Source organism: Hermetia illucens, chromosome 3 (genome assembly GCF_905115235.1).
Source record: "Hermetia illucens chromosome 3, iHerIll2.2.curated.20191125, whole genome shotgun sequence".
Taxonomy (NCBI): domain Eukaryota; kingdom Metazoa; phylum Arthropoda; class Insecta; order Diptera; family Stratiomyidae; genus Hermetia; species Hermetia illucens.
Genome location: NC_051851.1, coordinates 74,653,050 through 74,679,077, shown reverse-complemented (window position 1 = coordinate 74,679,077; position 26,028 = coordinate 74,653,050). Strand labels below are relative to the sequence as shown.

The 26,028-nt window shown below is 41.9% G+C and overlaps 1 protein-coding gene across 1 annotated transcript in view; it reads right to left on the bottom strand.

The window, feature by feature from the left end:
* Window positions 1-26,028, bottom strand: part of LOC119652367 (cadherin-89D) — a 225,788-nt gene that overhangs the window by 44,946 nt on the left and 154,814 nt on the right. The window contains exons 2-3 of the mRNA XM_038056459.1: window positions 5,103-5,398; window positions 4,507-4,953 (exon numbers count right to left, since the gene is read on the bottom strand). Of these exons, the coding sequence (XP_037912387.1) occupies window positions 4,507-4,953; window positions 5,103-5,398 (743 nt within the window). The remainder of the gene's footprint in view (window positions 1-4,506; window positions 4,954-5,102; window positions 5,399-26,028) is intronic.

Sequence of the window (26,028 nt, the reverse complement as noted above, 5' to 3'; positions counted from 1 at the left end):
CAGATTTTTCGGTTGGATAGGTTCTGAGAACGAGACCTGTTACACTATTTGGGGGTCATATTTTGAGCCCTCACTCCCCTATGTTTCACCAAATATCAAATATTGAACCAGTTTCGAAAAGTACTAATTGAGACCTTTCATTTGACACCCCACATGGCCACATTTTATGAAAAAAAATTTTGCACCCTCCTTTCACATGTATGGGGAGCCCCCCTTAAACTTAACACAAAATGGCGTCAGTTGCTGCATGTAAAGGGAACGGCAGATCACATACTTCTACCAATTTTCGTGACAATCGGTTCAGCCGTTTCCGAATAAATCGGCTGTGACAGACAGACAGACAGACAGACGGACAGACAGACAGACAGACAGACAGACAGACAGACAGACAGACAGACAGACGGACAGACAGACATCGAATCGATTCTAATAAGGTTTTGTTTTACACAAAACCTTAAAAAGCGGTAGGAGTGAGGACGGCGCGGTTACGAACGTCTCACATACAAGATAGGAGAAATAGCTAAAGTGAGCTAACTCCGAACCGTGATGTAACTCCTTATTGTGGTTCCATGGGGCAGGGGGGAGTCGGGGGAGGTTTTAGTGAGTAAAAACCTCACAATCTTGAAGCTTTGTATTGAAGAACGGGGTAAGTTGCTTCCGGAATATATATTTACACTGTAAAATAAAAGTTGTAGTTTGGAGTAAGCTACATCAAAGAAGTAAGCGAGGGCTCTCAACCTAGTCGGTAAAATCGCTGATACACTATTCGGGGTGTTAGACTCGGACTATGCCACAAAGATGGGTGTCATCAAACCTGATGAAAAATCTAATGTCGGTCATCGAATCGCTAACAAATCGTTGTAGGAATTTTGAAGGAACTATGGATAACTCAATGCACTCAACATTCCACCAAATCAATCTAATGCGTATGAGTACCTTATCAAAGGAAATATGGGAAAACGAAACAGCATAAACTTCCTCTACAGTATATATGTACTTGCTGTAAGCTACCAAGGAGTTCAAACAGCTTTATTTAATACAGTCTTAAATGGTCGTAATGGGAAATTTAATCCCCAGCTATTAGCACCAATTCTGGCTAAGGTTAAAATTAAGGCCATAAAGTTCGCCAAGTTCGATCCAATTAATAAGATGCTACCACTGGATATACTTTGCTGAACGTGGTCAGGATATTGATGTCAGATATGGTTCAACTGCGACTCAAAGTTGGATAGAAGGAAATGGCATCATCCAGTTGAACGAATGTTGCATCACAAGAGAGCTGTCTGATATTATTCAGGTACATCGCCTGTTTCTAAGCTTCTTTAATAACGTGTCGAGTCCAAATATCTCCGAATTGAGTTTCGCATAGCATCACCCCTAACTAAGGAGGAACGTAACCTAGAAGGGCTTCCTTTAAACGAGTTTCACAGAGTTGTAAAATGATTTAAATAAATTGCAGCAACAGGAAACAGTAATAATTTTGAAGTCAAAACGCTATCGGGCCCAAAATCGGTAAATAAACGCGAGAATAAATGGTGAGATCTGGGCCGCATGATCCTCTCTTGCCGGGAGATAATATAAATGGAGTCGTCGACTAGTTGTCGCGAAAACTATCCAACGGAAGAATGCTATGGAGGAAAATCAAACTAAACGGATCAAGGAACTTCGAAAAAAGACAAAAATGACACGGTAACAGCATTGGAAACCAACCGTAATAAGTTCATGAGAGTAAATTTAAGGAACCATCGCCAAATGGTTTGACGTCCTTCATCAATCCAAATGAAGAGAGGTCTTTCCTGAAAGTTCCAGGAGAAATCCTCTATGGTATCAAGCTGGAAGATGACAAATTAGTGTCTCCTTAGCGCCCAGTCGCTTGATAGGTCTCAGTATCGTGAAATATGAAGCAATGCCTGACCATGTTGTAGTGTATGGGTTCGTTTGAACATTTTTAGAAGGTTATCTTACAAGTGGGGAATAATTTAACTGTTGAGAGGTATTGATATTTAGAACTCTATGCTCTAAATATCAATGGCATGACGCCGCCTTAATCACGAGAGCGTTATTCTGACCGTTAGTTAGAGCAGTGCTACCGGTAGAGCACGTCGGAAAATTACACTGTCAATGACCACCAGTACAATACCTTCGAAATGATATAGTGCGCAAAAGCGAAATCGAGGATATAAGGTTCCGCAACCTAAGAAAGACCTTAGTTGGAAGAATAATTCTGTTGACGGAAGCTAGTCAGTGGCATTCACGACTATTCTAATCAATGACAGGGGCTAAAATGGATATGGATCTTGCAGGCCCTTCCCGATTAACAGGCTCCTGCTAATGAGAAGAGAAAAAGGGGACTGCCGTCACGTCAGAAGTAGTCTATTGGGAACACATTATTCGAAGGCTGTTCAGCGGGACAAACCATGGTCATATGTCCTTTTGATTAAGAGAAGGGATGGTAGGCACCCCTATTTTCGAACTTGGATTGTGTACGGGAAAGGTGAATTCACATGCTGATTCTTAAGTGGGGAGTATCGAGATTGTGGTTCATCTTCACGGTGTACTGATACATATAGCACTACTCCCACTTCTCAGGGTCATAATCCCGACGTGTTATGGATTCCTAAGTAACCTGGAACGGTAGAAGACCACCACCACCATCAGCCATAGAGTCATAAAATACGAACGCCGATAAAAGAGCCGTCAATGAACTACTATTGGACTTAAAAGTGGTTATTGTGGCCGGTTACGGGAAGTCGTTTATGTACCGATGAATAACTGCCAGTTTAAGAAGGAACTATTTCAGACTTCAGTGAGTTCCGCGCGAAAGCTGAAGCCGAGGTGATCTCTAAATAAGTGATGTTCATAACCGCCAAGTGGGAATTCCGCCAAGTAATCGATAGGCAAAGAGCACGCTGCTTGCAGGAGCTAGTTAATAGTATTGGTGAGGACCCATGAGGCCTTCGGTATTAGTTGGTCACCCGAAAAGTTGAAGCTTATCATTCACCCGGCTTCAGAGAAAGGTATTATTTCTTCTTAGTGTAAGGTGGCGGGGCTTGTGCAGATATTCAGGGAGTACCTAAGGGACTTTGCCTGATTCATATCGGGAGCGAGACCCAGACTGAATACTGAGGACTGAATACCAATCTGGGTCCATCTTTGAAATGTGTGAGCTTCGTTACTTTAATATAAAATTTCAAGCGAATTTCCTATAGAAATTATTGATAATTAATTAAAAAGGGTCTTTCTTGAGTTAGGGCATGGTTTGCTCTAAGAACTATAACGGGCAAATAAAGTTTAGTTTGTACTTAAAATTTTGATAATGAAGCTGCATAGTCCATAGAACCCGATCTTCTTAGCTGTCTTTTCACAGTTTATCCAAATAAAAAATAACCAGACTCGATCACACGAAACTGCAGTAACTGAAGTTTTTGGATATCCATATATCATTTCCACCTCTTCAATAACAGATCGAAACTAATCTGGATAATGGCAGCCTGGATCCCTTTAAATGGATGTGAGCAGCACGAGTAGAATTATTTGAATTATGTACCTCCTATTGTAATCTACACTAAATGTTCAGAAACTAAGAGCGTAGTTAAAAATTTATCAAAGCATGAATTACAATGTTTTAACCTATATTTGGTCAATTGTGTTTTATCAATTCCAACTCTAAACATCTCTCAAATATCTCACAATATTGGCTGCTAGACGCATAGCACTTGCACAGGATTTAGTGTAATGAAAATGGAAATAAAATGCAAACTCATTGAAATTAACATATCAAAAATAACAACAAGAAGGAAAAAACTTTCTTCGTGTCCACATGCTGGACAAAGAAGTGAGGATGTCTACAATAATTTGGGAAAATTTATATTTTAAGTTCAAGCAATGAAGCTGAAATGATTGGTTATTTTCAGACCTCAACACAGTATGTGATCAAATGTTTATCAAAAAATACACAAAGTAAGAGTTAATTTGCAAAAGACCTATTTAACGATGAAGTGTTCAAGCTATATCACGACCGTACAGCAGGGCCATAGAGAGAAAATCACGACCAGGGTGAAAATTATGCGGAAAATAGGGCCCGGGGTGAGAATTACCACCCTCTCTCGACAGGCCTGCCTTAGAGTCATAAATAAAGTTCGGCATGGCAGACTGCGGTGGCCGTCACTTGAACCGAATGAAGGTGGAAGATCCTCCTCAGAAAGCATTTATGGGCGATGTTTATGATATCTCCATGAAGCGATGATGAGGTCCCTGATGCCAAGAATATATTAGGAGTAATAAAGTAAACAACCTTAGCACGAAACAGGGACATCTGGAACTTTTTATTCCACAGGTCTTCTTCTTATTGTAAAGGATGAGCAGTAACTACTCAGTTTTTTGTGCAGTTTATTACTGAGCTATAGTTATAGCAAAATTCCGAAAAAACTTAAATAATTTTTCGAAGATTTAAACAATAAATGCCGTCGAAGCAAACATTCATATATATAAAAGTAAACCACTTACAGTCATAGGATAAAACTCGTTGATCTTTGTCCTGTATACACCTTCAGTAAACTTCGGCGGTAAATCATCGTGATCCTTTACTATTATCGTCAATGTTGTGTCTGTAGTTCTTATGGGCAGCCCTCTATCCGAGGCCGTCAGCGTTAATTTGAATTCCCGCATTCCATTATCAAAGTCTAACGGTCGTTTCAGGATAACATAGGGTCGGTGTGGGCTTTCTAATGTGAAATATGAGTTTGCAGAGGATTGATCAGATTGCCCGAATGTAACATGAACATCTGAATTTGGCGTATTTGGCTTGTCACGATCAAAAACTGCGATTCCTTGAAATATTGTAGTTCCTGGTGGTGTCGACTCATCCACTTCAACAACATATGGATCACCTACGAATTTTGGCGAATGATCGTTTATATCCTCGATGTAAACTGTGACTGACATGTACGCGACCTGTGGAAATTATAAGAAAAGTCGGAACATTTGGAATGATGTAAAAGTATGTATCTTTGTGGTATATCCGTAATGAATGGCGAGATCATTTTTTTTGCCGAGAACATCGTCCTTGATAGCGTGTCCTTTGAAAAACAATGTTGACTTACCTCATCATTTCCAGTACATAATAATCTGAATTTCAATAGATTTTGTGGAACATCCTGATCCACTAAGTCTTCAAGTGATTTATTGAGTAAAATTTGTACTGTAGTTGAGTTCACCTCTTTGACCGTAAAGTACTTATGGTCATGTGATCTTTCTACTCCTCGGATCACAAATGATGATCTGGGGTAGGCATTTAGCGTGAGAATTTCATTGCCCGGTTCAAGATCCTCTCGGACTCGTATGAATCTTACACCTTCGGCTTCAGTCTTTAATCCATTTTGTGTATGAAAAACACATGCTAGAAAGATAAAGAATAGATAAAGATTAGTACAATATAAAAAACTAAAACACATCTGGAACTTTCTACATTTATTAATGATAATTTCATTTCATGATATATTGAAATGATCTTGTTTTAGTGCCAGATTTTCAGGCAAATAGGAACCGTAAAAACTTCGGCGCAAGTAATAAGGATGAAGAGTGGTGACGATTAACGTTAAGTGGTTGATTCGGAATTGCATTGGATTTGTCAATATATGTTTGGTACTTTTTGGTACTTTTGGAAAACATTTTGCATCCTGTTGAAATATGTGATTCACTACATGCCTTTTGACCAAAATGTGTAACAGTTTCAGAGGAAAATGTACGTTACACAGGTAGACAGACGGACAAACAAAATTTGGTTCCTACAAAATCTTAAAAAATATGTCAAAAGGCGGGGGAGGGGGAACCACTTTAAAAATTATTGGTGACTTTCGTTTAAAATTTGTCAGCAAGCAAAGCCAATACATCCGTAGAAAGTGTAACAAGTAACAGGGGCAGAAAACTCAAATGTATGTTAAAGATTTATACACGGTGATTGAAAATTTAAAGTATGCGGCCTTTATCTTGCCAAAAATTAATTATGAAACAAAAAATTAATTCAGGGACTAATGTAAGCCAGGTTAGTCCCACTATTCACGAAGCTATGTATCAATTTTTAAGCCTCGATATGAGTTATGAAAGAAAGAACGATTCTTCAGATAAATGTCCTCAAGGTCAAAAACTAATATAGAAAGAGTAAGGAATACTGCCTGTAAAGATTCACTGAAAATTGCAAACCCTAAGGGAAGAAACTTCTCATCGAAAGATAATACTCGATGAATTAGTGAGGAAATTCCAAATGTGAGTTATACCATCAAGCAACCTCTGAGTGGCTTGGATCTGGATTCGAGTCTGTTAATCAACAAAGACCATCGCGACCACTAGTTGCAAGAAAATCACAACCACATCTACATCAACCGCAGGCTACTGAACTAGCAGTTATTAACTTGAATAATAATAATAATCGTTGGCGCAACAATCCATATTGGATCAGGGCCTTAAAGTGTATTAGAACACTTCATTCAAGACCATAACGATACACTACAGTACACCGTAGGAGGAAATGTAGTCATCATTGCGCCCGCCCGAAATTATTACTATGATTTGGCTCAGGTACTCATTTACAGCTGAGTCGACTGGTATTCGACATCCAGTCACGATAATAAATCTCTCTACCTCAACATAACCAGCAGATCTACCATACTACTGCATAGAACTATGAACTTCTTCCCAAATTGTATCCGCATAGTTATATTCTTCGATTAATTCTTTCAAATCAATTGAGCTTAACAATATTTCCTTTAAAGTCCATTCAACCGAAAATGTTCATAAAATAATTCAGTAGTTAATTGTGTCTGCCTTATATTGGGAGGTGACCCCATACGCAAATTCTGATATACGGTTGAACCCTAATAATGTCGTCTATACCACATACAAATCTAAACTTAAAACAGTATAATCCTCGCTCATATCTATATATATCATATGAATGAGCGATGATATATATCATATGAAACAAAAAGACAAATTTTATTTTCTATTTTTTAAATGCCGAATCGTGAATTTTTATTCCTCATATACCGATATTTCGAGGAGCAGTTCTCCTCTTCCAAAATGAGTGGTTCATCAACTTGTGCTCACTGTGTGCAAGAGCGAAACAATGCCTGACGACTGGCAAAGAGGCACTATCTGTCTCATACATAAACAAGTCGGGAAACCGGAAGCATGACGCTTCAGGTATAAAAGGTTTTGTGTTTCCCTATGTGAGGAGCTTAACGTAGTTCCCCATTGGCTTATAGCATTGAGATATGGAAATCGCCCAGTTCTGGCCAGTTTACTGCCATTGCCAGAACTCAGCGATTTGAATATCTCGAGTCAATGCTATCAGCCAATGGAGAACTGCGTAATGAAATTGTTTCACGCATTAATGCAACCTGCATGAAGTGGCATTCCCCAACTGGTGTTCTTTGTGATCACCGTATCAGCGCACGTCCCAAATTTAAAATTTACTGCAATGTTGTTCGTCTGCCGCTCTCTATAGTTCAGAGTGTTGGCCGACTATAAAGGACAATGAACGGCGGAATGGGGACGAAGATGTTGCATTGCACTGGTGGCGTGACACGTTTTGATTACGTCTGAAATGAGAATATCCGCGATCGATATGGGTTTGCACCGATCGTGGAAAAACTGCAAGAGAGGCGTTTTCTCTGGTGTGGTCACGTAATTCACGCTAACGAGAATTCAACAACCAGTATTGGTTAGAACATCGAAAGCAATGGTAAGCAACCAAAAAGCCGGCTAAAACAATGGTGGCTTGATACGCTGGATGGAGATTTAAAGGTCTCGAGATTACATCCTGATCAGGCATTCGATAAAATAAAATGACGAAACCGATCACCACGAGCTGATCCCGCTTGTGAACTGAAGGCTGAAGAAAAAGAAAAAGATGTGAGGAGCGGCGAGTGCACGACAGCTCCGAGTAATATAGCTAAAAATTCCATTGCCCTCTATTTTCTAGAAAGCCATTTAAATAAATCATTTGATGAAAGCCCTGTGTTGATAATGGTCAACCTCATACGCCTCCACTCTGAGTTTAATATTATTAGCAAATGCCAACAATTTAACCAACATCAAATATAAACAAGTCGAGAAACCGGAAGCTGGACGCTTCAGGTACGAAAGGTTTTGTGTATTTCTTAGTACGTGGCATGTAATATATGCATATATTACGTGAGAATATCCACTTTCGGATGATATTGACATTCACAGTCTTGAATTTGCAAAGAAGCGACAACTTTGATGTATTATAACTTTGTTAGTAATAGTGCGATTTCCGCCAAACTTGGTAAGATCATGCCCTATGTTATACTCTATATTGCTACGAAATTTCGTGGTCCTAGCATGAACTTAAGGGGGGTTTTGAAGCGAATTACTGAAAATTATAGTAATATACTATTATTAACTTTATTTGTGCAGGTATCAGTGTGGAAAGTATTTCGGAGCCCAGGCACCATATAGTGGCAGCCTCTTGATTTTTTTCAGATTTTTCGGTTGGGTGGTTTCTGAGAATGGCCCCCATAAAGGAATGGTCACTTTCAACCCCCCGCACTCCCCACCTTTCCAACAAATGTCAAAACTAAGACCAGCTTAGAAAAGTACTAACCGAGACCTTTAATTTGATACCCCACATGACTATATTTGATGGAAAAAAAATTTACACCCCCCTTTTGCATGTATGGGGACCCCCCCTTAAATTCGTTGTAAAAGGATGTAATTCACTGTATGCATGAGCGTTCACGGTTTCCACCTTTCCACCAAATTTGGTGTCAATCGCTGCAACCGTCTCCGAGAAAAATGCGTGTGACGGACAGACAGACAGACAGACAGACAGACAGACGGACAGACAGACAGACAGTAAACCGATTTTAATAAGGTTTTGTGTTTACACAAAACCTTAAAAACGGTTAGAGAGAATTAGATTCTTCTCGAATGGAATTTTAATATTTCACCGGAATTTCAATTATTCTCGTTAATTATGACGTCAGCATCTTATTTGTATGGCTTAGGATGCTGTTAATTAGCACGAAATTGATAAGTTTGAACTGCCATAACTTTCCCAATAATAGTTGGATGAAACTTGGCATGTGTATGCACGAGGCTGTCCTCTATGTCGGTGCAAAATTTAGTGCACTTAGGATGAACTTAAGGGGAGTTTTTAAGTCAATTTCTAAAAGTTGATAATATACTATTAGGAAATTTTTTGGGCAGATACCGGAATAGGACATCTCTCGAAGATTAGATTTCACATAAGTGTTTTACATAAAATCTTAAAAAGTGCTGCAGATAAGTAGATTCTTCATAAATGCGACTTTAATATATCCCGCGAATGTCAATTATTCCGGGTAACTATGACGTCAGCATCTGATTTGCATGGCTTTGGAAGCAGTAAATGCGCACGAAATTACTAAGTTTGAACTGCTATAACTTTGGCGTTAATTGCCAGATTTCCACGAAATTTAGCACGTATATATGAAAAATTGTCCTCTATGCTGGTACAAAATTCGGAAGTTCTAGGGTGAATTTAAGGGGGGCTTTTCAGTAAATTTCTAAAAAGTAGTAATATACTATTAGTAAGTTTATTTGAGCAGATATCGGAATGGGACATATTTTGAGGCCTAGATTTCATCTAGGCGCACCACCGTGATTTGTTTCGGATTTTTAGGTTGGGTAGTTTCCGATAATGAGTCCTGTCTCACTTCAAGTGCGTACATTTTGACTCCTTACTCACGCACTTTGCAATTTATGCCAAAACTAATATCAGTTTCGGAAAGTACAAACCGAGGCCTTTAATTTGATACCCTACACAACTATATCCGGTGAAAAAAATTTTTGAATCCCCCTTTGCATGTATGGGGAGCCCCCCTTTAAACTCTACCTAAATTTATGCCACTCGCTGTATGCGTGAGATTTCATAGTTTCCATCTGTCCACCAAATTTCGTTCGGATCGGTTTAGCCGTTTTGGAGAAAAATGCGTGTGACAGACAGACAGACATTGAATCGATTTTAATAAGGTTTTGTTTTACACAAAATCTTAAAAAGGAGATATCACAGAGTGCGGCAATTATAGAGATATCATGTTGCTGAGTACCATCTATAAGATATTCTCCGCTCTCAATCCAGGCAAATCAGCAACAGATTTTCTCTGTGCGGCAAGCGATGGAAAAACTGTTGGAATATAGACATCAGTTGCACCATCTTTTCATCGACTTTAAAGCCGCCTCTGATAGTATAGCTGTGCACGGCCATGGGAGAATTCGGTATCCCGACGAAATTGATAAGATTGACTAAGCTGACCCTGACCAATATGCGAGGCCAGGTAAAGGCAGCAGGATCACTCTCAAGACCATTCGACATCAACAACGGCTTATAACAAGGGGTTGCCCTATCATGCGTCCTCTTTAACCTGGCCCTGGTGATCCACGATGCTGAGGTAAACGCTAGGGGTACGATCCTCTTTAAATCCACCCAACTACTGCCCTATGTTGACGATATTGACATCATTGAAAGAACGATCGGCGGCGCAAGATCTTGGGCTGCCAATTAATGAAGGCAAGACAAAATATATGGTGACAACGTCAGCACCAAAAACCAACCAACCAACAACATCAAACCGCACTGGTCAAACGGGAAGAATAAAGATAGGAGACTACAGCTTTGAGACCGTTGATAATTTCTCCTAAATAGAGTCGAAAATCTCAATCAATAACAGCAACAATGATGGAATCCGCGCACGGTTGTTGTCAGCCAGCAGAGCCTATTTCAGCTTACAAAGACTATTCCGCTCGAAACGTCTCACCATAGGGTCAAAGCTCTTACTGTAAAAGACAATGATCTTGAGAGTCCTCATGTATTGACTTGGGTTCTTAGTAAAAACAATTGGCGAACTCTTGGCCGCGTTCGAGAGAAGAATCCTCCGAAGAATTTTTAGCCCCTACATGAGGATGGACGATTCCGTAGCCTCCATAACCACGAAATCTATGAGCGATACCATGACCGTCTGGTTGTGGATAAAATCTGGCTCAACGTTGCGGTGCGGAGGGTGATCACTTAATCCGTATGGATGAGAATGATCCAGCCCGGAAAGTCTATAAGGGCAATATCTATGGTAGAAAAAGAAGACGAGGCAGGTAGAGTAGACTAGGGTAGGTTAGGACGCCAGACAGCTTTTAGGAATATCGACTTGGTGAATCTCGGCACAAAACCAGGATGTCTGAAATTCCTTACTAAGGCAGGTCTAGATGGCATACCGGTTGTTGCGTCGTTGATATGATGAAAAGCATTGCGCTCAAATTGTCTCTCCATAGGATCAAAGCTGTTGTGGTACTGTTTTAGACCGTGATCTTGCCAGTACTCAATTATTCGCCACTGACTTGAATGGTCAGCAAACGAATCTTTCGATTTTACATGAATGAACTATTCTGATGCCCGTATAACAACAAAATTTGCTTAAAATCGTCCAATCTTCTTACTCGAGCTGTTAAAATTTAATTAATATTTGCAAATGTATAATTGAGTCTTAGAATGAAAGATTAATAGAATGATAAATTTTTAGAGCTATTATACTGTAGGGTCAGGGTCAGGGAATGACTGGACTCATTAAAGCCGAAAATCGTGTGTTCTCTGAATTTTTTCAATCTGGAAATTTGGGATGTTCAATCAGTTAGTAGTTACAGCGGTAAAACTGACGATTAACTTTTATATTTCTGTAAAGCACGCATTCAATACGGTTTTGGAATAGCCATACCTGTTTCCGCGATTCCATTAAAAAATTGTAGCTACTAGATCACCGGCTGATGAAAGGGACTATTATATCAGCTGACACGATACATTTCTACACCGCGTACGCAGCTTGCACATGTCGACCTACCGACGAAAAAGATACTTTCTGGCAACTTATCACGCACATTAAAGCTTACTGATGACTATGTCTTAATACCGGGTAATCTCAATGATCATGTGGGTGAAAAGGAGGATGGCAATAGGAGGCATAGGGGAAAAGAGTTTGGAACACGCAATGGGGGTGGCGAGCGTATAGTCAATTATGTGGACACTCACTACCTTGTATTTGTCAATACATGGTTTATCAAACGATCGCCACATATCCTTATATTTGATGCTGGGAACAGTAAAACTCAAATCGAGTATATCCTCTTAAACGCCGAAATTTTATCACCATCATCAATAAAACGAATGAAATGCTGGAAAGGAACAGGGATTGACGATATCGCATCTGAGTTCTGCAAAGCGTACAGCGTGAGTGAGTTATTCAGTTGAGTTATTGACGAGGGTAGAATACTATCTGACTGGCATGAAAGCACGATCGTTCCAATATGGAGAAAGAAAAGCACAATGTTCACATAACCGGCCAAACCGGCTACAGTCCTATACTATTGAGATTCTTTAATGCATTCATCACAAACGTATTCAGGATATCATTTAAATAGCTGTGGACCAAGCTTTGTCAAGAACTATGGACAACGGAAGCAATACCCGCTGTGCGGTTACTCATGGCAAAATTTCGCGGCAAGCATTGAGGTCTCTACATTATCTTTCTGGATCTAGAGAAGGGATTTGCTGTGAATTGTAGCAATGCCTAGTGTCAGAGGAATTCCTCTACGGCTACCAGAAAAGTAAAGTTCGAAGTGTGCAAGGTATATCAAAACCGCTTCGTGTTTCTGTCAGAGTTCATCAAGGAAGCGCCCTCTCACCACTTATTTTATGTTATGGACACTGTTACATGGGGCATCCAACAAAACAGAGTTTCTTACGACCTTTCTTCTTCTTTCCAATGAAGAACTATCAATGTAAGTGGCAGTAACCTGGCCAGAACTGAACGATCTAAATATCTCCAATCGATGCAATCAGACAACGACGAACTGCTTTATGGAATTTTGATATAGTGATCGCAGTATCAACAAACGCGAGGAACGATACCGCAGTTGCCCTCTATGGTTCTGAATGTTGACGGACAATAAAAGATAATGAACGGCGCTTCGCGGGAATGGTGACGAAGATGTTGCGTTGGCATAGCAAAGCATGATCATATCCGAAATGAGGACATCCCCGATCGACACGGGGTTACACCGATGGAAAAGTTGCAAGAGGGGCGTCTCCGATGGTATGGTCACGAAATTCAGGCTATCGAGAGTTCACTTGGCAAATTGGTCTGAACATCGAATTCGGAAAAGACCAAAAGGGCGGCCAAAGCAACGGTGGTTTGAAACGCTGGATGGGGATCTGAAAGCTTTGCGATTGCATCCAGATCAGGCTTTTGGCAGAATAAAATGAACATCATAACAGGGCCGACCCCAATTCCGAACGGGACAAAGGCCGAAGAAATATAATAGAAGAGAGGGATGGTGTTTTGAGGACGGTGAGGAAATAAATGGAGACTAAATGAAACTGTTGAAAAAGACATCATTTCATTTAGAAGAGCTGATGGAATTCTAAACGATCGGAGTTTGGTGAGAAGAGAGTAGTAAGTAGAGTCGAAAGCTGTGGAGAAGCCAGTATAAATTATATGGATATCTTTTCTTGTACTCAGGACTCTCCAATGAGGTTATTGAATTCAACCAAAGTGGTCACTGCCCAGCTCCTTCACGCCAAAGTTGCCGAAACGAGACGGAGAAGGAAAGGAAGGATATAGGGTAGGTACACCAAGTATAATGCCACCTTTTTCGCAAGGGGATAATACGAGCGTCTTTTTATATACCCAGAAATGTAACTAGCGGAAATCTGCGGAAGCTGCCTCTATATGGTGTCCAGGCCTCAAAATACTTTCCATATCGATATCTGTTCAAATTAAGTTAATAATAAGATATTACTAAATTTTTGGGGATTGAGTAAAACCCCCTTAAGTTTATCCCAGAGTTATTAAAGTTGGTAGTAGTATAAAATATAATATGAGGCATGTTATCCCCAAGTTTGATCAATCACTCACACTATTAGTAAGAAAGTGACAGTAGCTCAAAGCTGACTTTACCGTATAAATTTTCTGCAACTAAATATCAATATCACACAAAAGTGGGTAATCAGACATGCTAACTGCATATACATATTGGGCTACGTACAAATGGGACTCAAATATACTCACAGAAGAAGCAAACAAAACCTTTCATACCTGAAGCGCCCAGCTTTCGGTGTCCAGACTTGTTTAGTAATAAGGTTAGGACTGGGTATCGTAGCTGCAAGGACTGAACTTTGAAGGATGTCCGCTGGGTTGGAAGGTGTTATTGGATGTTGACTTGGGATTTCTCCCCATGTAGAAAGCTAAGAATTAGCTTGGAGGCGGAAGCTGAGAATTTCAGATGGCTTGAAATTGCGTCCGTATTGTCATATGAAGTCAAAAAGTTCATAAGGCTAGGAGACGGTTATCGTTGATAAAGTCTTGCTAGATTAGTTATCGTTTCCGATACTTTTAAAGTCGTAGTAGAACTTAAGCGCATAGTTTCCTCTTTTTGCAAGTAAATTTTATTTTTGTAAATAAATACTTATTTATTTAGTTCCAGAGTGGTTACTAATTGAGAAACTGAAAGTAGAAATGATTGGAGCACAATTTTCTTGTTTTTAGATGTCACGATTGCTGCCGTGACCCTGTTTGCTGTGACAGGTGGCTGCTCTCCCGGTGTTTCGGGAGGTTGAGAGGATGGGTGAAGAGGTGTTTTGTGGGTTGGTTCGGGCTAGAAAGATGGGATCGATTGGAGTCGGGAAATTAATTAGCTAACATCGGTTGCTCGCGAATGTGTAGGGTGTAGAGGTATATTTGAAGGAAATGGTTTGATATGATGTTCTTCTCTCCGGCTAGGCAGATGTTTTAATGTAAAATAGCGGTTTGTTGGGCTGCTTCTCCCAGGCGGGGACAAGCGATTTTCCTGAACTTGCCAGGCTTTAGCGTTATGTTGGAGTGGTGTTTGTTGAAGTACTCGGTATGCAGGGTTAAAATTCGTTAGAGGATTGACTTGTCAGTGTTGCGGTTTTTTCAATAAGATGAGAAGAATATGGAAAATATCTAAATAGTCTTCGCTGGAGAGTCTTTTTGTAGTTCATATCTATATATCAGGGACACAATTGGGCAGAGATATATAACGAATAGCTCTGCTCTGTTGCCGAGCTACGTTTCCAATTTATCATGAATTGCAAATTTGGCAGATAATTGAAAATTAAACAGCTTGGCTCTAATAATAATAATAATCGTTGGCGCAGCAATTCATATTGTATCAGGGCTTTGAAGTGTGTTAGAGCACTTCATTCAATACTGTAACGGTACACTACAGGATAGCCTGTAGGAGGCAATATGGTCAGCATTGCGATCGCCCAAGATTATTACACTAATTTGACTCAGGTACTCACTCACAGCTGACCCGCCTGGTACCCGACGTCAAATCACGATACAAATACCACTGCCACCAATGAAATTTGGACCGCGACCTTGCGTACGTCAGCCTTGTGCTCTAATCACTTAGCCATCCGGACAATAAGGTCGGTATTAAGTGCGAAGCCGAATGTGGTTATCGTTTAGGAAATTTTAGCAGGGGAGTTCGTCCCTTAAAATACTTGATGAAAAAGCCGGATGATGCAGATAGGTGATTTTGAACGACATTATAACTCGGCTAGTATGGTTGCCCTTCGTTTCTTCGTTAGATTAGTCTATCTTTAACATACACATCTTAAGATGTCATCAAATGAGGTACAGAAAGCAGACCTCAAGGCAACAATTATTTGGAAGTATAACCATGCATAGCGGTGAAGAAGTAGGACTAGTATAGTCTGTTGCCAATTTTTCCTTGGAAGCCTTTTGTGTCGATGGCATAACGCAAGTTAAAATTTAATTGATACGCCATGGTTTAGTTGCGCTGGAAGATTTGTTCTGGGCTACATAGGATATAGTTACAACGTCACAGAAGAAACGATTGTTGAGATGACACTGATCAATGCCGCAGAAAATGTATACTTAGTAACAAACAAACACTTTGATGTAATGGTTTGGGTCAAGGCCCTTGGAGATAGCTAATATTGATCAGCAGCACCGATATATGTGTATATACACTTTCCTCGTTACTCGTTCATAATTTGAAATTGATATCTTTAAAGGAGGCAACTCTCAATTTGATTAAATGAATTTAATTTTAATGATTTATTCGTTTGTCGAAGTACAACAATTTATTTAAAACAATTTTATTCTCATGGAACAATTTGTTACAAAAAAGCGATTGCTTCACTTCCCTTTCATTCCACTCTACTAACCATTGATATCATTTTTTAACCTTGTAACTGCAACTCACTAATAACATTCAGTGAGTTGCGAGTTTAATGCACAATTTCTTCTGTTTATGTTTATTTTCGCGAACAAGCGAACAAACATATATCAAGGTCGCTAACTGGTTTAGGAGGCAATGCCTTGCACCATTTTGCATCGACTTCGATCATATTTTCGCCCAATATTATGTCATATAAAGTAATGGTGCCTCATAACGAATCCTTTCACTGTATATATGGAAAAAATTTGAAGATATCATAGCGACAAAGCTCTAAAACTTTTAACAACTTAAATTACTAATTTTTGGCCACCTTTTATAGCACTACTTTTCCGAATTCCAATTACTCAAATTCTCTTGAAAGTATTTCTGATAATGAAGTAGTTTTCGTACCCGAAGAGTAAGTCGGCATTGATGTGTCTTATGTGTTGTCCGAAATATGGAGTAGATGTATGTATGCTTTTGTAACCAGTTTTGATAAAAAAAAGTTATTCTGTTCATCCAAAACTGCGGTGGAAGCGTAACAAATTCGGGAAGCTGATATCAATCATAGTCGATTACACACTTGCCAATAGTTCACCGCATTACATCTCACTTATTGTAAAATTATTAACTTCCCAGGAAATTCCACCCAAAACATGAAAATATGTTACTCAATTCAGCACCAACAAAAGTCCACAACTCGGGAAAAATGGCCAATCGAAACTCCAACCAAAAATCGGCCACACCATTCAATACTTCAATACTTCGTCGACTATCAATGAAATAATGCTCACAGCAAATTGTGTGCGAAATCTCCGATTAATTCGAATCCAATTGATTGACTTCGATGGAGGCTCGGTATGCGATTTTTTTCGATGCTCCACAGTTTAAACCACAAACAAAAAACTGTTTCCGATTCGGATAAATATAATTTCTTTGAAAATGAGGAAGATGAAACTTTCTAAAAGGTAATTTATACTCTGCTGGGTGAATGATTGGCGACCTGGGAATCGTTTTGAAAGTAAACTTTGGATAACAGACGGATTTGCGATATAATGCAACATAACAAATTTTATATATTAAAATTTGGCACCGCAAAATGCATTTTTAATAAATTAACGGAAACCGAATCAGTGACAACTTGGTTCGATAATGATTGTGACGTTGTTGAATTAATTGGCGAAATGGCAAAAAATGGAACCAGGAAATAATAGCCAACTGATTTGAAAGTGGATCACACGTTACGAAATCGGTTTCAAATGTAGTAAGAAACGGGAGCGATGTAACACATTAGAAGTGGATATTCATAACATACCCCTTGAAGAAAATGACGCAAGACAATTTAAAAATAGTTTATCATGATATTTTCCGATAGTTTCCTTGTTTGGGCATGTTGATAGGTACCCTTTCTTGGAAGAGTTTTCTTCTGAGCTGCACATTTCTATGAAGGGACCTTACAAATGTTGAAGTAAAGACAAACGGCTCCATTCTCTGATCTTATCCGTGGAGAGGAATCGTTGTGATGAAGAAAAAAATGGAAGTCCCAAGGGAGGCGCTTCCGTTTTCTCCCAATTTTTAAATACCTTTGTGGTCAGGAAGTTTCATACCATTTTTAAGATTTTTTTGAAAAGCTTGGTCACTTTCCAACTCTAAGCGGCGAACGTAACCGCGCTTCTCTTATCTCCCTCAGCTTCTCGCGATGTCCTCTGGATAGACGCGGGCATGGAGTTGAACGCATCCCGGTGTTCCTCAGATGCTAGCAGTGTCTGCGCACCAGATTTTCTGGTACCAGCACCTCCCCTAGAGTCTTTTCCTTTCTTCCACAAATCTCGACCTGCGCACCAGATTTTCTGGTACCAGCACCTCCCCTAGAGTCTTTTCCTTTCTTCCACAAATCTGGAATACGTGGGTCCTCTGGGACTCCATTTCAGTTTGAACAATCGGGTGAGTTATCCAGTTTAAACGTTTACAGGTACTGGCGTAAGATTATAATTAATTTCAATGTGCCATCTCTCCATCCACTCTTTGATGCAGGGATGAGCCTGTGTGTCCACGTCCACGTCCACGTGTGTCAAATATCTCTTTTTCGGCGTTCCGTATTTGCGAAAAAGGATGAAAGATAGACCTGACGACATTTTGCAGGATATCAGTTGGCATCATTCCCCCCGGATGGCTCAAGTGGTTAGAGCGCTGGGCTGTCGTAGCGGAAGGCGGCGGTTCAAATCTCACTGGTGGCAGAGAGATTTGTTATCGTGGCTGGATGTCGGATATCAGTTGACTCAGCTGTGAATGAGTACCTGAGTCAAATCAGGGTAATAATCTCGGGCGAGCGCAATGCTGACCACATTGCCTCCTACAGTCTACTGTGGTGTACCGTTACGGTCTTGAATGAAGTGCTCTAACACACTTCAAGGCCTAGATCCAATATGGATTGTTGCGCCAACGATTATTATTTCCGAGTTATCACAATCTCGGCAGATGCCGGATTTTACCTAATACTAGCACTAAGTGCCAAGCATTTAGGCTCGGACGATCCTACCTACTTAAAAACTAAAGGGGCACTGGTGGTGGTGGCCGGTGGTAGGTCAGTGGGAGAATCCGTCGAGTACCCCCCGCAACATCGAGCACGTATGCAGAATGGTGTACTTCTGCATGGTTTGAACCAGACTGTGCGAAAGTCCCAGGACATCAAGGGAAGCCGTCAGGGATTTAGGTACAATACCTGTAGCTGACAATATTATGGGAACTACGACCACCCGCTCGAGACGCCAAATTTCTTTGATTTCACGAGCCAATGGCTCATAGTTCACCTTCTTCTCCACGTATTTCCGTTCAATGTTGCTATTATGGGGGATAGCAACATCAATAATATACGCGGAGCGACCCGTCTTGTCAACTAGCAGTACGTCAGGCTTGTTGTGTGCGGTATGGCGATCAGTCAAAACTTGCCGGTCCCAATACATGCTGTAAGCAGAACTATCAAGTACTGCTTGCGGCTCATATCGGTAAACCGGACATGTTCCCGTGATCAGCCCATGCTTATATGCAAGGTTTTGATGGATAACCTTACATACAGCATTATGCCTGGTGATGTATTGCACCGGTGCCATAACAGTACAGCCAGAAATGAGATGGTCCAACGTCTCTAACGCCGAACCACACATTCTGCACTGGTCGTTCTCCACCCGTTCTTTCATGATGAGCTTTTTATAAGCTCGGGTGGCGACCACGCCATCCTGAATGGCACACATGAACCCCTCCGTCTCAGCAAAGAGCTCCCCAGCACACAGCCATCTGTTCGACAGATGCAAATCGACAAATGGCTGCCAGAGACAATTCACGTGTTTACCGTGCATTGCCTTCGACTTCCATTCCTCGATCCGCTCTTGGTCCGACTTCACCCCACTCAGAGGATTGAAAGATCGATCCTTCAAGTTAAGTGGAGTCAGTCCACAGTCTGCCTTACAGACAGCCGCATGCAAGGGACTCGCTTGCTCTTTACTGTAAAAATAAGCGCGCAGCGAGTCGACTTGGCGATGATGTTGTGCCGCCACGTCAACCACGCCCCTACCTCCGATGTCACGAGGCAGGTTCATCCGCTCCACGGCAGACTTTGGGTGATGCATTCGGAATTTGGACATAGTTGTCCGTATCCGCCGCTGGACGTTTTCCAGGTCGGTCTTCGTCCACGGCAATATTCCGAATGCATAAGCCAGTGAAGGGATAGCGAATACATTCAACGCGCTTATTTTATTCTTCCCCGAAAGATGCGATTTCAGCACCAGCTTCACACGTCGCAGGAATTCGGACAGCAGAGCTTCCTTCAGATCACCAACTCGAGCATGGGTTCCTTGCAGAATTCCTAGGTACTTGTAGAAGTCTGTCTCGGTCATAGCTTCGATGTGGAGGTCACCAATGCTATGTCCGGCATGCGGCTCGTGATGACCTTTGCGAATGGCTTGGATTCGACATTTGTCTAATCCAAACTCCATCCGAATATCACGGCTGAACATGTCTATTATTCGCAACAGACTTCTAAGATGGTTGTCAGTACCAGCATACAGCTTGATGTCATCTAGGTACATCAAGTGTGTCAGTTCGCACTTAGCACGTAGGCCATATTTTATTGCAAAACCATGCCCTCTAGCATCATTCAGTAGCCATGAAAGGGGGTTCAGTGCCATACAAAACCAAAGAGGACTCAATGAATCCCCCTGGAAGATGCCCTTCCGAATACGGATGGGCTCTGAGGTATTAGCAACCTCAGATGTACGGACTGACAAGGTGGTATGCCACCCTTCCATGACTGTCGCCAAAAACTTTATTAGTTTCGGATCAATGCGATACAGATGTAGGATGTCGATTAGCCAGGTATGCGGAACGCTATCAAAAGCCTTGGCATAATCGATATAGCAACTGAAGAGGTTTCTTTGGCCTCTAGTTGCTTGTCCTACAACTACCGAGTCGATAATGAGTTGCTCTTTGCAACCCCTTGACCCAACTCGGCAGCCCTTCTGCTCCTCGGACAGAATGTTGTTGGTCTCGAGGTGCGCATTGATCCTTCCACTAATAATGGACGTGATGAATTTGTAGAGGGTTGGTAAGCAAGTGATCGGTCTTGTGTCTGCGGGGTCCTGCACCGTGTCCTTCTTAGGGATAAGGTAGGTAATTCCCGCAGTGAGGAAAGGTGGAAATTCCTCCGGCCGACTCATGACCTCATTTATACTGCGTGCCAACCGACTGTGTACGCTGGTAAATTTCTTATACCAGAAATTCTGCACCCGATCCAGACCTGGGCCCCTCCAGTTCTTCGAGATGTTTATGGCTCGTCGAACTTCCTCTTCGGTAACATCCGCGAAATTCATGCCAGGTGTATTGGCATGGCGGGTGCCTTCGGCGGTGATCCACTCAGCATGCTCAGCATGCTGGGCAGGTAACCCCCAAAGTCCACCCCAATACTCTTTCGCTTCCGTCACCGAGAACTGTATTGTCTGGGCGCTCTGTTGGGATTCGTTGAGAGATCTGAAAAAGCTCCGCTGGTTCCTCGCGTATGTTGCATTCTGGACACGTCTGGAGTAACTTTCGCCATACCGTCGCAACCGACTGCATATGACAGAAAGTTTCTGTTTTAGTGTGTCCAGAATTTCAACTACGGGTGTCTCACAGGGGATGGCATAGTTCCGGTAAACCCTCTGCACTTTATTTCTCACCCGTCGGCTGGCATTGCCAGTGCTGATCTGAATCAGTCTAGCAATGTCCTGCCTTAGTGAGTCCCGCCGACGGGAAATAACGGCGGGGGCGGGTACAACATCTTATCGCCCCTTGTTGCACCAGAGATTCGTCGAGCGTTTCCCGCAATTCGCGCACGTGACTGTGCAGCGAGTCGCAGACCAGTACCGCTTTATTACTCGCAGCGACACAATCCCGGCCACCATCAGGGAACGTGTTCGACTTGAAGTCATCGGGGAAACTGGTGACCGAGAGTCGATGGGGGCAGAGGCGGCGGCATCAACAACATCACGCCGCACTGCAGGCAACAGGTTCAGTACTCGCCGAAGCACTCTTCTCCACCGTCAACCACAACATAGAGCCGACCATCCTAGCTATAAGTAACCTGGAAGCATACCGTGGCCCTTACTTTCGGCGTCATCCATGATAGCGCTCTGCATACAGTAGATACTTTGCTGCAGGCATACTCCACGTGTTGCTTATAACTAAGTTTCGCGTCTATCATCACACCAAAGTATTTGATAGCACGCTGGACGAGATCATATAATTCCCAATTTGAGTGGCGTAGGTAGGTAGGTATCAGTGGCCGCTCCGAGGAGCCCAATTAGCCCTTTGGTGCGCCGTTTTGATGCCACACAGCAGGGAGGCCGAGTCCAGCCGGCTCGGATCTTCAGAACCAGCCCGTAGCATTCACAAAGGAAAGCAGCTCTCCGACCCTTCAACTACAAATTTTTCTGAGGTCCCCAAAGAATGGTTTACCCAGTGTCCGCAGCCTGACTCTAGCCAGAGCTGGGCAATCGCCGAGAAAGTGCATGAGGGTTTCCCTTCCTTTTCCGCAGCTTCGGCAATGCGAGTTGTAGGGTATGCCGAGCCTAGTGGCATGGTCCCCTATGGGCCAGTGCCCCGTGCAGACCGCCGTACTCTTGAATGCATTTGCACGCGTCTGGCACAGGAGCTCTCGTGATTGGACTATGTTATAAGCGGGCCAAATTCTCCTTGACTTGGCACAGCTTGTGAGCCTCCGCCATCTCAGGCCCGCGGCTGTTAGGTAGTGCGAGTAGATTCCGTCCCCGACAGCCGCCAGCGGAACACCGACTGTATTCGCCGAGGGACTGCCAAGAGCAGAGCCTTGCCTGGCCAATCCGTCAGCCCGCTCATTCCCCTCTATGTTCCTATGCCCGGGAACCCAGAGAAGAGTGACCTTGAGCGTGCCGCCCAGACGGTTCAGCGCGTCTCTGCATTGCCCCACCAGCCGGGAAGATGTCGTCGTTGAGTACAATGCCTTGATGGCCGCTTAGCTGTCAGTCAGAATGGCTATGTTACGCTTGGGGCTCGAATCACGCTCCAGCCTGGAATACATTGACGAACATCCAGAGAACCAGACCCCATTTCTTTGCAAAGGTTCTCTTGCAGGCATAGAAGGCTATAGAGGCCTTCTTAACCCCCCCTTCTATGTTCAACCTCCAATTTAGCTTTGGATCCAGGATTACACCCAGATACTTTACATTAGAGGAAAGAACCAATCTTTGTCCATTCAGCCGTGGTACATGGAATTCAGGTATCCTTTCCTTGGTGGTGACCCAATTTGAGTATAAGCATAATTTCTTTTACGGCGATTGGCATTGAGGACTGCTTATGCTTATTCTCCGCGAGTGTCAGACCACAATTCCCTAGAAACCTTTAACAGCACTGATCGTTTCGCATGAGTAAAACTCAGCATATTCAAGATGTTTTGCGACCACAATCAGCGCCTACGCCTACGACATACGTAGGCGTAACCGACCACCGTAGCTGCTTTCGGAACCGGAGGAGTGCGAACATCATTGTGCATGATGTTCTACAGAAATTGGCCCTGTATACAGCCCTGTGGTACACCCGCAGAAAGAACGTACTCTTTCGGTCCATCGTTGGTGTCATCCCATCTCCGTTCTTGTAAATAGCTGTTAACCATAGCAACGAGATTGGCGGGAATACCAATCTTGTTCGGAGATTCCCGTATTAGGTCCGGGGGTCACCACTACGCAATATTTGGTGATTTTTCCGTATTTTCCGTGAATCGCATTCTCGGTCAAGCCACCAACCAATTTGATGGCATTACGGAACTTCAACTGTCCTTGCCTCTCAACAACCGGAAGTCATCTATTGTAGATTACCGGCTCTATCATGTTCCCATAATTTCTAAAAGACGTATAACTCTGTAGAAGAATGGCTTACTTGAAGGTTTACCAACCTTAGACAACCTTAGTAAACACAAAACCTTATTAAAATTGGTTTGCTGTCTATCTGTCTGTCTGTCTGTCTGTCTGTCTGTCTGTCCGTCTGTCTGTCTGTCTGTCTGTCCGTCACACGCATTTTTCTCGGAGACGGTTATAGCGATTGACACCAGATTTGGTAGAAAGGTGGGAACTGTGAACGCTCACGCATACAGTGAATTACATCCTTTTACGTCGAATTTAAGGGGGGTCCCCATACATGCAAAAGGGGGGTGTAAAATTTTTTTTCATCAAATATAGTCATGTGGGATATCAAATTAAAGGTCTAGATTAGTACTTTTCAAAGCTGATCTTAGTTTTGACATTCGTTGGAAGGGTGGGGAGCGCGGGGGGTTGAAAGTGATCACTTCTTTAAGGAAGCCATTCTCAGAAACTACCTAACCGAAAAATTTGAAAAAAATCAGGACGCTGCCACTATATGGTGCCTGGGCTGCGAAATACCTTCCATGCCGATATCTGTTTAAATAAAGTTAATAACAGTATATTACTACAATTTTTTGTAATTGGTTGGAAACCCCCTTAAGTTCATCCTAGTACCATGAAATTTTGCAGTGATATAGGTTATAATATACAGCGCGATCTTACCAAGTTTGGTGGAAATCGCACTATTACTAACAAAGTTATAATACCTCAAATTTGTTGCTTCTTTGAAAATTGAAGACTATGAATGTCAATATCACCCGAAAGTGGATACTCTCACATAATATATGGATATATTACGTCCTACGTACTAAGAAATACACAAAACCTTTCGTACCTGAAGCGTCCAGCTTCCGGTTTCCCGACTTGTTTTTTCTGCAGAAGGGGCGAAATATGTTTGTGGCCATAAATTTGTTGAAGCTTCATTTCTAGGGCAACTGATCATCTAATATAACCATCGCTTTCTGACAATAAGGTCTAACAGGTTCGAATGAATTACATTTGGCACTTATTTGACAAGGGCGTATAAGGAGCAAAACTGTGATTTGTAGAGTTCCTTGCTAATGCAGGTCTTAGCTGCACTACTGTTGACGATGATGAACATATATTGTATTTAACGCAGAGCTGAGGTGCTTCGTATATGTAGAAAGCCTGTCGTTCAGTCTTTGTGACGGGAGGATTTAGTTCGCTATGAGTTTTGAGTGCAGTGCACTCGTCGTATTGCGAAACTATGTTTTTGTGGATGCACCCAAAAACCGAAAATGTGATTTAAAGCAGCTACTAAGTACTTGCATATGCACCAAACGCAATTGTAATAAAGAAATGAAATTTTATACTGAAGTAGAAAATATCGATTAGCCTTCGAATAGTAGCGCAAGAAGAAACCACAGAATGTTTTTTTTTCTGGACGAAACTCGGAGGTGTCCGGATAGCTGAGTGGTTAGAGCACAACGCTATCGTACGGAAGGTCGCGGTTCAAATCTCACTGGTAGCAGTGGGATTTGTATCGTGATTTGACGTCGGAAACCAGTGGACTCAGCTATGAATGAAAGCCTGAGTCAAATAATCTCGGGCGAGCGCAATGCTGACCACATTGCCTCCTACAGGCTATTCTGTAGTGTACCGTTTCGGTCTTGAATGACGTACTCTAACACACTTCAGGGCCCCGATCCAATATGGATTGTTGCGCCAACGATTATTATTAAACTCGGAGGAATTTTCTTCTCATCTGTCTAAAGTAAAGAAGAAAGGGTGGCCTTTGTAATGATAAGGGTAATTTATAAAAACGCATGCATCAATCAAGGTTTTCCACCCGTGTAGAGATAACGGATTACCGAGTCTGGTTAAGATAACCAGAGAAGGGACGGTTTCTGCCGACCTATCAATGCAGTAAACAGATATCGGGCGAAAAGATAGAGTGAATAGTACAACAAATAGTATTTGTTTACATTAAGTGCCAATTTATTCTTAGCGCGTTAGGAAGAAAATATATGAACGTTTGACTGGAGGCACTTTTGTTCAATGGGCAAATCAAGAATAGAAAATAATTTTAGATCATGCCCATACAGAAGCGGGGTAGAGGATGGGTTCTTTGCAAGGAGTGAAAACGAGAATGAACCAGGGATTGAGTTTCGGGAGTAAAAGGAGTTGATAAGTAACTATTGAAATCGACTTGCTTTGTTATATTGGTAGGACCTCATCCAGTACAGAGAAGGCCATATGATCGAAGTTTGTATTGCGTGATCAGCGAAATCGAAGACTTTGGAGAAGCTAGTAGAGATTGTATATAAATTGTTTCTTGCATTCTGAGACGTTACGACAAAGTTAAGTCAGACAGACAGACAGA